This window comes from Physeter macrocephalus, chromosome 18 (genome assembly GCF_002837175.3).
Source record: "Physeter macrocephalus isolate SW-GA chromosome 18, ASM283717v5, whole genome shotgun sequence".
Classification (NCBI taxonomy): Eukaryota; Metazoa; Chordata; class Mammalia; order Artiodactyla; family Physeteridae; genus Physeter; species Physeter macrocephalus.
The window spans coordinates 100918029-100936620 of record NC_041231.1 but is presented as its reverse complement, the minus strand read 5'-3'; the positions used below and the strand labels follow the sequence as shown (position 1 = coordinate 100936620).

Sequence of the window (18592 nt, the reverse complement as noted above, 5' to 3'; positions counted from 1 at the left end):
GGACTGGTAGAATCATGTTTTAATGACCATCATTAGAACATTCAGGTTTATGATAAAGTTATTTTGGGGGGGGGGGGAGCGGATGACAATCGACACTGGCACTTACTGTGTCGATATGGAGATAAATTCAGGTTGAAGGAGAAATTACACAAAACAGACACTTCCTTGGGTTCCTGTCCGTTGAACAGTTTTCGAATGACCTCATTTTTGTATGGCCAGATAATATTAAATACACATAATAAATTTGGACATGATTTTCAAAATATGGTATTAGCGATGTGGGCTCGTTTGGCTTTGTTTGCCTCCTTGGTAAGTGCTCTAGGCAATTCTTGGGGCCGTAATTTGGGTGAGGTCATAGGGCAAGGCTTATAATCTACAAAGTATCCTGGCTCTTGAGAACCTAGATGCCATGCTCCTTGTAGAGAAACCATAGGCAGGTTACAGAGTATATACTTAAACTATACTGAAGCTAGAGCTATTTGAAAGCTCATTTATAATGCCTCTGGACATTGGCTGTGCAGTATAATACTTGGATCATCTTCTTCATTGGGGAATCTGTGCCCAAATATTTTTTGCCCCTGCTACCCTGTGAAGGAAATAATCTGGAAATACTGCTCTTAATTAGCTTTTAACCCCTAATCCCTAGAACAACATTATGCAAGACAAGAAAATTTGGATTATAGTATATGGGCACATTTAATTAAGTACAAATACCGTTAAAATTGGTGTAAAGATCCAGTAAGCTGAACTTAGCATGAATTTAATTCTTGCAGAAAGGACTAATGTATTGATAGGTACTGCTTTAGAACTGGCAAGGCCATTTTTCCAGCTTTCATTCCACTTCCGGTTGTTTTCTACCAACTGTCTGAAACTAATCTTTCCTAGAAGCATCAAGGTTTTAGTTTTTTTTTTTAAACAAAGCATAGTATTGCATTTCAATGACGCTTTTTTTTTTTTGGCCACACCATGCAGCATGCAGGATCTTAGTTCCCCAGCCGGGGCTTGAACCTGTGCCCCTGCAGTGGAAGCATGGAGTCCTAACCACTGGACTGCCAGGGAATTCCCTCAGTGATTCTTTAAAACAGTAAAATATTAGTTGCATATCAAAGTCATAATAGATATATAATCAGTGTCTCCATGATTTCGTTATCATCTGTATCTCTGCTTTCTCTGAACCACGGCAACAGAATCTCCTGATATCCCCCCTGGAGTCCACATGATACTATGAAAAGGCTTTGGAACCAGATAAGTGTAGTTTAAGTCTTGGCTCCCATATTACCTGCTAACTATGTGATACTGCTCTAGTCCATGCTGAGTCTCAGTTACCCATCTGTGATGATGGAAATAATAAATAGTATTTAGTTTCAGGATAAGTTATGAATATTAAATAAGATAATGTATGTAGTGCAGTGGTTACCAGACAGAGCATGCTTTAGAACTGTAGGGCCTGTTAAAACACAGATTGCTGGGCCCCAGCTCCAGGGTTTCTGATTCAGCAGGACAGGAGCAGGCCCCAGAATTTTGTAGTTCTAACAGGTTACCAGGGGATAACCTTGCTAGAAGCCCACCTTGAGAACCGCTGGCACAGACCATCTTTTACAGATTGGCACGTTCACAGATTTGCAGCAAATGATGGTTCTGTTTATTTCCATCTCCTTACCTGAGAAAAAAGGCAGCCACCAGTAAAAACGAAAGTGAATTTGTATAAGGCAAAGCTTTACAGTGTTGGTTGCTTATGGAGGATACTGTTAAAGTGCTGTGCAAATGACTGATGCTTGGGAAGGACTCGTGTTGAAGAAATATCCCGGGCTTTGGAGTGAGACAAACCTGATGATGAATTTTAGCTCTGCCCTTACTAGCTTTGTGACCTTGTGTACCCGAACCTTAAGCTCCTCATCTGAACAGTCACAATAAGATGGCTACTTAGGAAAATTGTTTTGAGAATTGAATGAAAATATTGGGAGTAAAGTGAGAGGTGAAGTGTTTTTCTATGTATTAATATGGTCTAGAATTCCTAAACTAATGAGATTCTCAAGGAAGGTGTTAAATAAAATCCATTTAAATATCTTTTCATACAAAAGGACGTCTGCACCACGGCTCCACAACCATGTCAAACTAGATGTAAATACACCCAAAGAGGAATAGGAGGAAGCATAAGAAAATTTAAGCAGTTTAACATGTTGGGATGAGTACTTATTTTTTATAATTTTGATTTCCCTTAATGTTATTGGTGTAAATTCTGAATACTGAAAAACCTCACTTAGGTTTTACAATAATACTGTGAAGTGTGTTCTCATATCCATGAGAAGAGTGTTTCCTTAAAAACGCAAAGGACGAGTGCCTTCAGGACTCTATTTTTGAGATCACATCACATGAAAGGAGCAGGAGTTGGGATTAATAGGATTGTTTTATTTTCTTAAACCTTACCATGTACAGATGTCTGTTTAGAATAAATGTAATTTCTTGGAAAAGGAAATCAACATAGCCAAGACTTGAAAGAAATTAGAGAGTTTTTTCACAATCATTCTGTACAGGTTTCTGCTGACTCAACCACATCCTTCCCATTTCAATGTTCAGCTTCCTCGATGTTAAAACAAATGTTGCCCCTCCTAGCTACTTACACAGGATAATTTTAAAACTCTATTATGAAATTTACAAACACACAACAGAATGGAGAATGATACAGTAATCCTCATGTGCCCATCAGCCAATTTCAACAACCAACAACATACTACACACACTAAAAGCAAGAAAACTTAAAATTTATGACACCACTGAGTTGACTCTAATTTTCAGACATGAGTAACTTCCTTTTTTTCAAAAGAAATGCAAAATTCCAACATTCCAGGCTAAGGCTTTCTATATATCCCATAGCAACGGTTTGCTGAAAAGTGAAAACCTTTTTAACCCAACTTTTCGGACATAGTATATCAACCATACTGAGTTTTCTTCTTCCTTTTTTGTTTTTATTTATTTATTTTGGCCACACTGCACAGCTTGCAGGATCTTAGTTCCCTGACCAGGGATTGAACCCAGGCCCTGGCCGTGAAAGCTCCGAGTCCTAACCACTGGACTGCCAGGGAATTCCCTCTGGACACAACTGAGTCTATAAGCACAAGTTCTTCAAGCATTAGAGGCAATAATTCTTGTTAAGATGTTCATTTTCTTGGCCTTCCTCTTCCTGCAGGGAACGTGGGAGGAGTGTGTTACTAAGAGTAAGACTTGATTAGTATGCAGTGTTTAGAGGTACTTTTTTCCATCTCTTCTAGCGTCTGAATATTCTGCTTCCTCTATATAGAAAAAAAAAAAAAAGACAAATTGATAGTCTTATTATTTTATGAGTCCCCTGTATGTTTGACTTCGGAATTGACTTGAAGATATTTTGCCAAATTTCAGCCAAATCTTAATGTATTTACTGTTAACCAGATGTTCTCATGGGCCTCTGTTGGGTTCAATCGTCTTGTTAATTTTTTATGTATCTAATGTAATCTGAGATTGAAGGTTTCTCTGGTCTTACAGGGCAGCATGGAGGGAAGAAAACGGACTCTGGCCTCCTGGCCTTGTCAGCTAACAGCTTGTCTGACACTGGACAAACTGTTAACCAACCTTGGCCTCAATTAATTTGGGTTTTAGGACTTAAAGTTTAGAAGGAATTTCTAGCTCTAGCCACTGGACCCTGTAAGAGGGGCCAGTGACCTAGATATTTGATATGCACACGACAAAATTATTTTCTAGGTTCTAGGCTCTGTCCTTAATTAGCTGTTTGACCTTGGGCATGTCACTTAACCTCTCTGGGCCTCAGCTTCCCCCTCTGTAAAATGAGGAATTTGAGCTAGGTGTAGTGAGAAGGTGCCCACTGAATGTCGTTTTGGTGATAGGTTTTTTTTTTCTTCTTTTTTTTTTTAAGTGGATGATTGTGGAAGGAGTAGAAACTCGGAATGCCTACTTCAAAAATAGCAAAATGATTTTGTGAAGTGGATGGGTAATTTCATACTAGAGTTGGAAAGGATAATCTCATCATTTAAGGTTAGAGAAACCAAGCCCAGGAAGGTGAAGTGATTTCTTTGGGTCACATGATTTAGCAGCTGATCTGGGTCACGGAGGTGGGACTTGTAAGTCATAATACAATAGACGTTATATATTTAGTGCTTCTCACAATTTCTCTCTGAAATACCCTAGGTACTTGAGGAAAAGGGCAGTAATTACCTTTTGGTATGTATGTTGTCTAATACTGAACGAGGGGTTGTAATGACAGGATTCCATAAAAAGTGTTTAGAATTCATTTTTTAAAAGATAGTGAATATTACTATTTCTCAAATGAAAAATTCTCTGGGTATACTACAAAATAGAATTTTTAAATTTATCCATTTACCATGAAGGAGATCCATGCTATTATACATTGTTCCTAAATCTGAAACGGCCCCCCCTTTTTATTTTTAAATTTATAGGCAGTAAAATTCATTCTTTTTGGTGTCCAGTCCCTTGCGTTTTGGCGTTTGCCTATATAGAGTCGTGCGTTCACTACTAAGATCAAGAACAAGTCCATCACCTCCAAAAATTCCCTCATGGTGCTCCTGGTAATCAGCCCCTGCCCCCAGTCCAAACCCTTGGCAAATTCTGACCTGTTCTCCATCTCTGTGGTTTTGCCTTTTCCAGAATGTGGTAAAAATGGAATCATAGAATACGATGCCTTTGGGGTCTGGAAAAGCAGCTTCTTATTCTTCCTTTCTTTTACTGTAATGACTTCATTTTGCATGTTCCAAGGTGAATATAATGGTTTCTTATAGATCCTCTGGCAGGTATCTGTTTGGCAAACTTTTCTTTTCCCATGTTCTATATTTATTTATTATTTTCTGTAAATAATAGAACTAAATAAATAATAGTTGGACTTATTAAAAAAAAAGTAGGGTCGTTTTTAGTAATATTATTCATTTGGGGTGATAAAGTAAATACAGAGAATTCCCTGGTGGTCCAGTGGTTAGGACCCTGTGAGCTCACTGCTGAGGGCCTGGGTTCAATCCCTGGCTGGGGAGCTAAGACCCCACAAGCTGTACAGCGCAGCCAAAAAAAAAAAAAAAAAAAAAAGTAAATACAGCATGTAGTTATATCATTATTAAGCTTGAATGTGGTATGCTTTTGTTACCTTTGATTTGACAGTATCTGTGATTCAGAATAAATCATGGGAACATCTTGAAGTTAATTGGAGAAGGGGGCGAGGAACTGAAGGGGCCAACATTTCTTTGAAGTCTCGTGTTTTGTTTTACAAATTTATGTAAATATCACGTTCCCACCTACTCTATAACTTTCTTAAACCTTTCATTGAAATATATTATACATACAGAAAACTGCACATACCAGAATCGAAATCACTGAATTTTCAAACTGATCCTCACTTGAGTAATCAGAACAAAACCCCACGTTACTACAAGTACTCCAGGAACCCCGTCCGCTCCCTTCCAGAAGTGACAATCATCTCGACCCGCTCAATCGGGTCTGCTGCTTTTGTGTTGTCCTAGGGCTTCTAATTGTAGCCTAGTGCTTTTCATCCAAGTGTTCAGGTTAAATAGATGTTTCAAGAAGAAATGCTTGGGCTGTAGTGTGACTTCCTGTGTTTCTAAAAACTGCTGGAAACTCCATGGGGTCGGGGGTGAGGGGTAGGGGTGGGGTGGGAGACCCACAGACACCAGGCACATCCTAGGACACTTGCTCCCATGTTTATTCTCTTTTTAAAGTTTTTTTTTCCAAGATGTTTCTCACGTTTGCAGAAGAGTATAAACAGAAGTCTTCTGCTGCCCTGTATAAAAGATTAGGCTTGTTATAGATAGGCACTTAGTTCCCAGAATGATCAACCTATATATATATATATATATATATATACCCCAGTGCATGCAGCAACAAGTGGAATTTACCCCTGACCTTCAAATCCTTTGGACCTGTCTTGGGTTGTCAACAGGGGTTACAATTAGACAAGAGTCCTAAGCAATGGTGATTTTTATTTGGCTGCTTTTACATGGAATTGGAGGCAATGTTTTATAACTTGGGAGTGAATTCTTGATTTACATCCAACTGGGTGTAACCTGGCACCTTGTTTTGAAGGTGAGGAAGGCACTGAGTGCAGGGCAAGATGAAAATTTGTCTAATGGATTCATTAAGGACCTTTCGCCCAGGCGGGAAATGCAGCAGTCCAGGGCATGCTGTGTTCTATTGATTCCTATAAGGAACGAACCGGCCATGAAATTGCTTTGCATAATGTAGTGAGAAGGGCAGTCAATACTGTAGATACTTTTATTTGAAACACAGTCACATAAAATCTAGGAAATGCCACTTGAAATGCATATACCTAATTCAAGCTATGAACAAACACATTAAACAAATAGATCACAGAGAAAACTTATCACTTGATGTTCACATGATGCAAATAACAAAAGCTTAGGTCCTAAGGAAACAGGTTTTTGGACTGATAAACCTATAAAAGTGGTAAACATGTACATAAGGTATGCCCAAACTCATTTAAGGAAACTCAACCCGTACATCTTAATGGTAAAGGCCACTTGTAAAAGGTTATTTGCAATGTATATTTGGCATAGTTTAGTCAACTAGTTAACAGCTATGTTATAGTCTTAAGGTGACATGGAAGTATTTATCGGTACAAAAAATGCTTTATGAAATGATGTTTTCTTAATGATGGTTACTTGTAAATGTAAGATTTTGTAGTGTTTTGGTTTTTTTTTTTAAACTCTCATTTTTGTTCTTTGTACTTTTATGAGTCATTTGAATCCACTCGAATAAAGTGTTCGATTTTTCACAAATTATAGAATAATATTTTTAAGAAACAAAAAGTAGAGATTCATAAGGTAAATGCTCCAGGACGCTTAACACTATCTAATTTGGGGGAGTGGGAAAAGAAAAATAGGACTCTTCTCTGAACTTTTCTGTATTTTTGAAATCTTCAAAACTTACAGATAAAGTTGCTTTATTTGGTGAAAAATAAAATCTCTCCTTACCAAGGCATAATGTTTGGTGTTTTAGAAGCTGAAAAGTATTATCCCTATAAAGGGGTGCTCAATGAAATAGTCTTTGAAAAGCAGGGATTCTCAACCGTGGTATATTACACACTTCACGACAACTTCATGAGGTGTAGGGACTGTTCTGATCCTTGTTTACAGTTAGGGAAACCCAGGAACAGAGAAGTTAGGTAACCTGTCAGTGGTCCCACAGTTACTAATTGGCCAAGCAGGCACTTGAACCCAGGCGATATAGTTTCAGAGTCTCTCCTTTTAATTACTATATTACATTGCCTCTCAAATAAGAATTTACAAAGAACTTCCTTAAGACAAATTTCAGTACATTAAGTTGTCAAAGGGTAGGCACGTTTTTTAAGGATTTTGGTACAAAGTGTCATACTACTTTTCCAAAAACTGGTCCAATTTGTGCTCCCCCTGGCAGTTCTGAAACCCCTATTCCCCTACACCCTCTCCACCACTGGGTGTTAACGTTTTCTAAATCTTTGCCAGTGTGCTACACATAAAATGAGGAGGGGGCAGGGAATATTATAGGAAATCTATGTACCTTCCAGTCAGTTTTGCTGTGAACCTAAAGCTGCTCTAAAAAAAAAGTCGATTAAAAAATTATTTGTTTAGGAGAAGAGGCTATTTTAGGATTTAAACTTTACTAACTTTAGTTTCTAACAAGTATGAGCTTGTTCTCTTTTTTCTTTTTTCAAAAACTGAGACATAATTGACATACAACGTTAGTTTCAGGTGTACAACATAATGATAAGATATTTGTACATACTGTGAAATGATGAGCACAATAAGTCTAGTTAATATCTATCACCACCACCATAGTTACACATTTTTCTTTCCTTAGGATGAGAACTTTAAAGAGTCTCTCCTAGCAACTTCCAAATATGCAGTACAGTATTAATAACTACAGTCACCATGCAGTACATTACAGCCCCGTGACTTACTCTGAGCTTGTTTTCTTAGATATTTGCATAAGCCAGGGGATAAAGAGCTACGTGAAAATGGAAGACCAATTTGGGAATTCCCAAAAGGATGGCAGGACAGCTGGGTGCGTGGACGGTGATGAAAGGTGACGTGGGCAGTGTTGAGAGGTGAGGTGTGGAAACCCCGTGTTTCAGACTACACGTTGACAGGGCCAGGCAGACAGTGTGAGCCAGTGAAGCAAGGTGGGAAGCAGGGCAGCAGGAGAGCTCCAGGCTGGATAAAGTTCTAGTGAATTGTGGGCAAGGGGCTCTGACAGTCCAGACTTTCATGGGAAATCTTATTTTTTTTTTCCCGCTGTTCTACCCCCCTTCTAGGGGGGTCAAACCAAACAGGCCTACCAATCAGATGTGGTTTCTGCCCATCTGCTATGTGTAGTCTGGGGACATAATTGCAAAAATCCTTTTGTGCCACGGTCAGCATTTTGGTATCTCCCTGGCGTGAATGTCACCTAGATCAGTGAACTGCTGGACCCAGCCAGGTTCATGGTTCTGAGGAGCTAGCTGGGGAATTGGTTAGTGACAATCTGAAGCAAAAGAAAAAAGTGCCAGTTTATACTCAAGTTTTTGAGGGAAGAGATAACTTTAAACTGGGTCCCGGGAAAATGAGAAGTGGGGTGAGGAGTCGGAATTCTAGTAAGAGGTGGAATGGACCCCAGCAGAAGGGGTTTGGGATGGTAAGTCTGAATTTGCTTTCGTTTGTCGGAGGGTGAGTGATTGGTGGATAGGCATCTCAAAGCGGCTTGAAGAAGCAGACGCAGGGCAAATGGTTAAAAGTGATCCCGCATCCCCCAAATAGGAAGGCAATAGGGTCAACGCTAATTATAGAAGAAGCCATTTGCTGGTATTGCCAACAAATTGGGCAGACTGGAGGCAGAGAGACTGGTTTGTAGGCAGTTGAAATAGCCTTGGTGAGCGATGACATCAAGCACCTGAACTAGGGCAGCGCCCGCAAAGGAAAATGGCGCTATGAAAAGCCAGGTGAGGCTTGAAGAACGGCCGGTAGATTGGAAATCAGTTGGGACTCAACTGAAAACCAGTTCGTTGTGAACTGGACTTATGGTGGTGATCATTTTGCAATATATACAAGTATCAAATCATTCTGTTGTACACCAGAAACTAATATAATGTTATATGGCAATTATACCTCAATTTATAAACAAAGAGAAAAGAAACTCTGAGACTAGAACCCAACCGTCTTTATTTTAAGCACTCCAGAAAGTTTTGATATATTCTGAAGTTTGAAAACATGACTTCAAATTCTGTCTTTCTTCCTTTCTTCCTCTTCTTCCTTCTTTCCTTCCCCTTTTGCTCAACAATGTCCAGAGAATTTGCTAGTTATCTGGCCGCTTGTCTGAGGATAGATCTATCTATCAAAGACATTATGGTATTTCTGGAATGCCTGATAAAAGTCTAACATGAGAGTACTTCCCTCCTGTTCATGCCGGAAGTCAGCCCTGCCTGACACAGCTCCCCCATCGGATACTCTTACCACTTCGGAGAGAATGGTTTGCCAGCCAACAGTGGGCAGACGCTACAATGTGAGTTTTTTCTTCCGGGTGCTTTCATGAACCTTGAAATAAAAGGCCCACTCCTTCAAATGTGGCCACTCAATCTCAAACTTTCATGAGACATCATCATCATGAATTTGCTGTTGTCTCATACTTGACTCACAAAAACTTCACAGTCTCAAGGAATCAGAATAACTTGAGGAAAGTTACAAAGAAAAAAGAATGATCAGGGTTCCTTGAACAGTACTAGAGAAATAATGACACAGAATAGTGCATATAAATGAACCCAGTTGCTCTTCATCTCAGTATTTCTTTCTTTTCTACATTGAATTAGCATAAATTTGCACTAAAGACAAGCAACTCAGATGAAAGGAAACTTCTTTCGCTTTGGCATATTAAAAAGTACAACGTGTACCCACACAGACCAAACTCTTCAAAACAAAGTACAGAGAGAAGATGCTGAAAGACAAATTATTTATCCAAGTTTATTCTCAGAGAGCTGGAGTTCAGGAACTTGCTCTGCGCCCCTGGAAGCAATACTTTGTAGAAGAGAAATTGTTCTTAAAGTTTGATTTTTTAAAAAATTCTTTTCATTCTCTGTTAATATAATTGTAGGGCAGCCACGGGAGGGGTGAAGTTCTGGGCTCTTCTCAGATCCTCAAGCCATTTTTACCTCCAAACAATGACTGTGGGGTTAATTCCTAGGCAATACTTTGAGCTCATCACACTCTCCCCATCATTCAAGATCTGTCTCAAATTCTACCCGTCTGCTTTTTTTTTAAAAAAAATATTTATTTGTTTGGCTGTGCCGGGTCTTAGTTGCAGCATGCAGGATCAAGTTCCCTGACCAGGGATCAAACCCGGGCCCTCTGCATTGGGAGTGCGGAGTCTTAACCACTGGACCACTGGAGAAGTCCCTACCCATCTAGTTTTTATAAAAATTTATTTATTTATTTATTTTTGGCTGCATTGGGTCTTCGTTGCTGTGCGCAGGCTTTTCTCTAGCTGCGGCGAGCGGGGGCTCCTCTTCATTGCGGTGCCCGGGCTTCTCATTGCGGTGGCTTCTCTTGTTGTGGAGCATGGGCTCTAGGCCCGTGGGCTTCAGTAGTTGTGGCACGTGAGCTCAGTAGTTGTGGCTCACGGGCTCTAGAGCGCAGGCTCAGTAGTTGTGGTGCACGGGCTTAGTTGCTCCCCGGCATGTGGGATCTTCCCGGACCAGGGCTCGAACCCGTGTCCCCTGCATTGGCAGGCGGATTCTTAACCACTGTGCCACCAGGGAAGTCCCTACCTGTCTACCTTTTGATGGAGGCTTTTCTAAAACCTTGTTAAAATGAAGGTCTTCTAGAAATAAAATCTGCCAGAGTTTCTGATTCATTCTGGAAGGGGGCACAAGAATTGGATTTCTGTGCTTTACCACTATTGATCGAAGTTAAAAAGAAAATTCCTTTTAAATAGCTTTATAATTGTTTTTTTGTTTTTTAAAGCCAGGTAAGACTTGCAGAGCCGCAGATATAGATTGGAATTGGCTGGGGGCTCCCGTACTGCACAAAATTTCAACAATTCTAGCTGGAAGGAATGAACGCGAGTCTTGGGATTCAGCACGAAGGTGGAGGATATAACGGAATCACTGTGCTATGCACCTGAAACTAATATAGCACTGTAAATCAACTATACATAAAAAAAAAGTAAAAAAATTAAAATATCAATATATAAACCTTTATGGATATGCTAGGCCAAAATATCAGTATCAGTAAATCAATATCAATAAATATAAACCCTTCTGGATACTCTGGGCCAAAAGCTCCCAGAACATCTAATTTGTGGCTTTACCCCCAGCATCTCCTGTGGAACATAGGAGGCCTGCAAGGAAACTGTTTGAATGAGTGAATAAATTATCGTGAAACAAAATCGACAAGTAATTTAGCATGTTCACACTCCTAGACAATTCACTTAAATGTTCTAGGCTCTGGTTTTTTGCACAACTTGGCAATGAAGGGAACATATTAAAATATTAAAACATGAAAATGTCTAAAATCCCTTCCATTGTAAAATGCTAGGTTTCTCTTCTTTTCCTCATCTTTTCCTTTTACAACCAAAGAAGAGTTAGTTTGTTGGCAATTATAAGAGGTGAACGCTGAGAGGTCATTATCTCAGGGACTACAGAATTCTAAAAAACATCCACAGGAAACAAAAGAGGATCTCTTTTTGTAAGTTTCTTGTGTTAAAAATCCTAAGTGATTAATGAACCATTGGTAAGTGAAAACAAATGTACCTTTTTATTTCTAAAAATAACCTCAAACCAGGGGCAGTTTTGCTCCCCAGAGGACATTTGGCATTATCTGGAAACATTTTTGGTTGTCACAACTCGGGGTTCAGGGTGGGGGGCAGGTATAGATGCCACTGGCATCTCGTGGGTAAAGGCCAGGGATGCCGCTAAGCTTCCTGTTGGGTTGGACAAAGATGTTACGAACTTTTTGGACAACCCAATACAGCGCACAGGACAGTCTCCACGGCAAAGAATTATCCAGGCTAAATGCCAGCAGCGCCGAGGCTGAGAAAATTGCTTCAGGTTATAGTAAAAAAGTAGTCTCTTCCACAACTACTCCGTCCCCGTGATTTTAATAGAACGGTTATACTTTCAACCATTTATTTAGTTAAGCCTGCCAGGCACTATGCTAAACACAGCACATACATTATCTTATTTAACACTAACAAAACCCTGTGAGGTTTCTTTTAACATCTTTATTGGAGTGTAATTGCTTTACATTGTTGTGTTCGTTTCTGCTGTATAACAAAGTGAATCAGCTATACGTATACATATATCCCCATATCCCCTCCCTCTTGCATCTCCCTCCCACCCTCCCTATCCCACCCCTCTAGGTGGTCACAGAGCACCGAGCTGATCTCCCTGTGCTGCTATGCGGCTGCTTCCCACTAGCTATCTGTTTTACGTTTGGTAGTGTATATATGTCCATGCCACTCTCTCACTTCGTCCCAGCTTACCCTTCCCACCCTGTGAGGTTTTGAAGATTAGTATTGGTACATGATGTCTTAAAGAGATTACCCTAACTGTTAGGTCACCCACTGGGATTTGTTGAGTGTTCCTGTCTTGTTGAGCGTTTTATCTCCTGGCTATGCCAGCTGTACCAGACAGGACACATGCGGAGAACATATGGCTGTTGGCTACCCAGGCAATTGCTGTAGGGCAAACTGAAAAGGGTTGGCCCTTGCTAAGAGGGTAGAAGAAATACTTTTCCATACATGTCAACTCTCTGACTTCAGAGCCTCTGCTGTTAGTCTTTATGCATAAATAATATCATAATGAACACCTTCATGTACAGATTTTCACATTTAAAAAGTTATTTCCTTAGCTTATTTTGAAACTGTTGGCTTAAAAGGCCAGAGGGAATTGGTGATTGTAGTGGCTTCTCCTACTTTTCTAAACTGATTTTCCAGAGTTGCGCCCATTTCCTGCACCACCAAGAAGTTGTGAGAAAACCTCTTTCAATACACTGACACCAGCATTGACTTTTGACATTTAAAACCAAAATTCTTGCTTATTTAACAAGCTAAGAAGTATGCATCTGAGCTTAAATAATAAGCAAATGCTGGGATTTGTTACCACATATACGTCTCCCAAAATGAGGACCACGCTGTGTAAGAACAATAAGGAGAAAGTCAAGTCAATACAAATAAAACTTGCGTTTCAAAGAAACACATTTGTTTATTCAACAAATGCAGTTATTTGTCTAATAAAGGCTAAGCCCCAAGAAAACATTCCTGCTTACTCTGTAAACACTATCTCAAATCTTTTGTTTAAATAAGTCTATGAAGAGCAAATGAGAGAATTGGATTTTGTAGTTTAAAATGTTTTCTCTGATACGATTAGTGTCTTTTTTGCCCCGTCCTAAAAATAAGGCAAAATAGATGCTTCCTAGGATACTTGTGGTTTGAGGTAGACGTCTACCCACATACCCATAACTACCCTCCTGACAAACAATAATCATAATTATAACAGCAACAATAATAACACAATCACCTAGTCCAGTATTTTAAAAATATATAGTATATATATAATATGTATTGTGGGATATAGAGGTATATCCCATTAGTGGATCAGTTCAGTAGGTTTTTTTTTTTTTTTTTTGGCTGTGTTGTGGGTGTTGTGGAGCACGGGCTCTAGGCGTGCGGACTTCAGCAGTTGTGGCGCACGGGCTTAGTTGCTCTGCGGCATGTGGCATCTTCCCGGACCAGGGCTCGAACCCGTGTCCCCTGCGTTGACAGGCGGATTCTTAACCACTGTGCCACCAGGGAAGCCCCATAGTAGATGTTTTTACGGGAGTAAAAGGAGCACCTGGACGTTGGCACAAGTAATGGGATCAGTAGCTTTGGGGTTTCCATGTATGTTTTAACCTAAGACAGATTGAACTACTTACTCTTGTGGGATCTTAGTTCCTGGACCAGGGATTGAACCTGGGCCCTCAGCAGTAGAAGCACAAGAGCCCTAACCACTGGACCACTGGGGAACTCCCTAAGTGTTTGTTTGTTTGTTTATTTATTTATTTATTTATTTATTTTTGCTGTACGCGGGCCTCTCACTGCTGTGGCCTCTCCCGTTGCGGAGCACAGGCTCCGGACGCGCAGGCTCAGCGGCCATGGCTCACGGGCCCAGCCGCTCCGCGGCACGTGGGATGCACGTGGGATCCTCCCGGACCGGGGCACGAACCCGCGTCCCCCGCATCGGCAGGCGGACTCTCAACCACTGCGCCACCAGGGAAGCCCCTTATGTGTTTATTTTAAAGACAACAGTCATTAATTATAAATGTCATGGTCTTATCTCTAGAATAATGGAATGTGTTTCAGAATAAGAGTCAGTTTGTGATGATCAATATTAATGAGAATGAAAGGGGAGAAAAGTATTTTGTCCTTTTAAAAATGCAGTCCTTAAGAAGAGGTTAAGGGACCTTTTGTCATGGCAATGTTTTATTCATACTTTTCTGCTATAGTTATTTAATCAAAATAGACACAGAAATCACATCAGCTAATCTTGCTGACATGAGTCAATATACCAGATGATCTCTTTGCTTTCCAAACTGCCCTCTCCCCAACCCGTAACTTAACCAAGGCGAGTTTTATTCTAAACTCTTTTAAAATGTGTGCTAAGAACAAAATAAAGAAGCTGCTTTTTGGATAGGCAAGCAGTAAAGTAACTTTTAAAGTATTAAATGCAAACTAAAACAATAGGAAGAAATATTGCTTAATAAAGAGTGTTTTTCTTGAGTACTCCACATTTATAAACAAAATTTTCAAGTTTGGCAGCAAGAAAAGAAGAATCTTGCCTGATAGAGAGCCCTTAGGGGTGACGACTCATGCTATTTTCAGAAAAGGCAGTGCAAAATTTAATTTTAGCTGGGAGACCTTAGTACGATACTTGATTTAAATCCTCATATATTATTATGTGACATGAGAGCAAAAGAACAGAGCTTTTTTTCTGTCTGAAAATGCACGTTTTCATGAATGTTTTTAAAGAGGAAAAAAAATTTATAACTAATTTTTATTGGAGTATGGTTGCTTTACCATGTTGTGTTAGCCTCCACTGCACAACAGAATGTATCAGCCTTACGCATACAGATATCCCCTCCCTTTTGGAATTCCTTCCATTTAGGTTACCACAGTGTGCTAGGTGAGCTCCCCGTGCTATACAGCATGTTCCCACCAGTTGTCCATTTTATACATAGTAACAACAATGTATGTGTGTCAATCCCAGTCTCCCAATTCCTTCCACGCCACCCCTTTCCCCCTTGGTATCCATACCTTTGTTCTTAGCAATTTTTTTTTTTTTTTTTGGCAGCGTTGGGTCGTCATTGCCGTGCGTGGGCTCTTCTCTAGTTGCAGCGAGCTGGGGCTTCTCTTCGTTGCGATGTGCGAGTTTCTCACTGCGGTGGCTTCTCTCGTTGCAGAGCACGAGCTCTAGGTGCACAGGCTTCAGTAGTTGTGGCTCGCGGGCTCCAGAGCGCAGGCTCAGTAGTTGTGGCACACGGGCTTTGTTGCTCTGCGGCATGTGGCATCTTCCCGGACCAGGGCTTGAACCCGTGTCCCCTCCACTGGCAGGCGGATCCTTAACCACTGTGCCACCAGGGAAGTCCTACTCTATGTGAGTAAATGGACCCTTCAATCTCTGTGACCCATCCAAAATGTATTGAGATGGAGAGGGTTATTGGAGGGAGATAGCACAGCGTTTCTCAAACAGGGAGATTTTGCACCACCAGGGGACATTCGGCAATATCTGAAGATATTTTTGATGGTCACAACTGGGGGGATATGTATTACTGGCATCAGGTGGGTGGAGTCCAGAGATGCTGCTAGACGTCACACGATGCAAAGGAAGATTCTACAACAAGGAGTTGTCCAGCTTACGTTGTCAATGGTGCCAACGTGGAAAAGCCCTGGTTTAGCAAAATGGCAGCCTAATGCCCTCCTCTCCCTTTTAAAGGCTTTTTACAGTTCAAAGGTGAGTTAAATATTAATTGATAATGCATCAGCAAGGACACTTTTGGTCAAAAGAACAACTGAAAGAAATAGAGAAGATGGGTAGATCAGTGCACACCAGTCTAGGAAAAACTCAAAGCTCAAAACCCTTTGCTTGGGCTTCCCTGGTGGCGCAGTGGTTGAGAATCCACCTGCCAATGCAGGGGACAGGGGTTCGAGCCCTGGTCTGGGAAGATCCCACATGCCGCAGAGCAACTAAGCCTGTGCGCCACAACTACTGAGCCTGCGCTCTAGAGCCCGCGAGCCACAGCTACTGCGCCCGCGTGCTGCAACCACTGAAGCCCGCGTGCCTAGAGCCAGTGCTCCGCAACAAGAGAAGCCACTGCAATGAGAAGCCTGCGCTCTGCAGTGAAGAGTAGCCCCTGCTCGCCGCAACTAGAGAAAGCCCGTGCACAGTAACGAAGACCCAGCACAGCCAAAAAACAAAGCATTGCTTGGGGGCTCATCATCTTTATTGGATGATCAGGAATTGTGTCTTGTTACTTACACTATCCCTTACTGCCCAGCACAGTGGCAACGCCAAATGCTCAACAAGAACTTTAGCATATAAAAAGGATATTGTGTTAAAAGATTGCTCGAGTTCCATATGTCTAATATTGCAAACTTCATATAGGAGCGACCCTGGAATCTCTCTCACTTATTAGCACTAAGGACATAGAGTGGCCTGTTTCCTGAGCTTTCACTTTAAGATAGATGTTATCTGGGAAATCCTAAAAATTTTTGATAATAGCACTGTTTACAATAGCCAAGACATGGAAGCAACCTAAATGTTCATCGACAGAGGAATGGATAAAGAAGACTTGCTTGGTACATATATACAATGGAATATTCCTTAGCCATAAAAAAAATGAAATAATGCCATTTGCAGCAACATGAGTGGAGTTAGAGATTATCATACTAAGTGAAGTAAGTCAGACAGAGAAAGACAAATATCATATGATATCACTTATATGTGGAATCTAATTTTAAAAATGATACAAATGAACTTACAGAACAGAAACAGACTCACAGATCTCAAAATTAAACTTATGGTTACCAAAGGGGAAACATGGGGGGAAGTGATAAATTAGGAGACTGGGATTAACATACACACACTACTATATATTAAATAGATAACTAATAAGGACCTACTGTATGTCATGGAATTCTACTCAATATTCTGTAATAACCTAAATGGGGAAAGAATCTGAAAAAGAATGGAAATATATATCTGATTCACTTTGCTGTACACTCGAAACTAACACAGCATTGTAAATCAACTATACTCCAATAAAAATTTTTTTAAGTAAATTTATTTTTAAAAAATAATAATAATAATTATTTATTTATTTAATTTTTGTCTGCATTGGGTCTTCTTTGCTGCACATGGGCTTTCTCTAGTTGTGGTGATCAGGGGCTACTCTTTGTTGCCGCGCGCGGGCTTCTCGTTGCGGAGCACGGGTTCTAGGCGCACAGGTTTCAGTAGTTGTGGCACGGGGGCTCAGTAGTTGTGGTGCACGGGCTTAGTTGCTCTGTGGAATGTGGGATCTTCCCGGGCCAGGTCTCAAACCCGTGTCTCCTGCATTGGCAGGTGGATTCTTAACCACCGAACCACCAGGGAAGTCCCTTAAAAAGTAAGTTTCATTAAAGGGCACTGAGACCAAAAATCTCCAGCTTCTTCATCTGCATTATGTTTTCATGCAATGGCATTTCTTGCAGGCTTGGGCACAAATTATGGAAAAAAAAAACCAATAGATTATTTTTACTGGTGGCAAGTCTAGATCCATAACTACCAACTATTCACACCACAAGCCTGTGGCGTTTTGTACCAATGATGAAAAATCTGAAATGAAGGCTAATATACTGGGAGAAAATAAGCATGACTTGGAAGCTTAACTGATGAAATGGACACCTTTCTTTCTCGGTTCTTATTTCTGCTTTTCTTCTTTATCAACATTGCAGGTGTCCCTGGCTCCATGCCAAACGCGTCGTGGGCCGGGAACCTCAGAGCTGTAAAGTGGTTTGACATGGAAGATAAACACGGAGGCTGCCACGGTGAGGCATTCATCTGAAACTGTGAGGCCACACTGCTTGTTGGTGTTGGCCTGAAGGGGGTGGAATACAGGGGTTCTCACAGAGAGCCCTGCTGGTTCATTTAGACCAATCTGTGAATTATTAAACAGAGTAGCAAGAGGCTTCAAGACACGGTCCTTGAAAAGTAAATCTAAGTATCTTAAAGACATTCTCCAGCTTGTAATTACCTAGGGAGATGTAGAGGTAGGTTCAAATTATAATGGTGCTTTTTTCTTGCTAGTTTCTGCCTTTCCCTTATTATTCATTCCTCTTTCTGATCCTTTGGGCGTGCAGCGGTTACAGGAGGAGAAAGTGGTCAGGATGCGAAGTGACATCATGTCCTTACCACTGAGTCCCATCCCTCATGTCAGCCTCTGCTCCCCCTACAGACAGGTTTCCAGGTGGCTTGGAGGTGTTTGCTGCAGCTCTGGCATGATGGCAGGTGACAGCGACAAGAGAGTTTTCCCTTCCAAAT

General features: G+C 40.8%; 1 protein-coding gene across 6 annotated transcripts in view; it reads left to right on the top strand.

The window, feature by feature from the left end:
• Positions 1–18592, top strand: part of LOC102980967 (N-acetyllactosaminide beta-1,6-N-acetylglucosaminyl-transferase) — a 45835-nt gene that overhangs the window by 5713 nt on the left and 21530 nt on the right. For 5 of the 6 annotated variants that reach the window (XM_055079475.1, XM_055079476.1, XM_007100207.4 and 2 more), the window contains exon 2: positions 18007–18099. The exons of the other annotated variant lie outside the window; for it this stretch is intronic. In XM_055079475.1, the coding sequence (XP_054935450.1) occupies positions 18007–18099 (93 nt within the window). The remainder of the gene's footprint in view (positions 1–18006; positions 18100–18592) is intronic. 6 annotated transcript variants of the gene reach the window in all.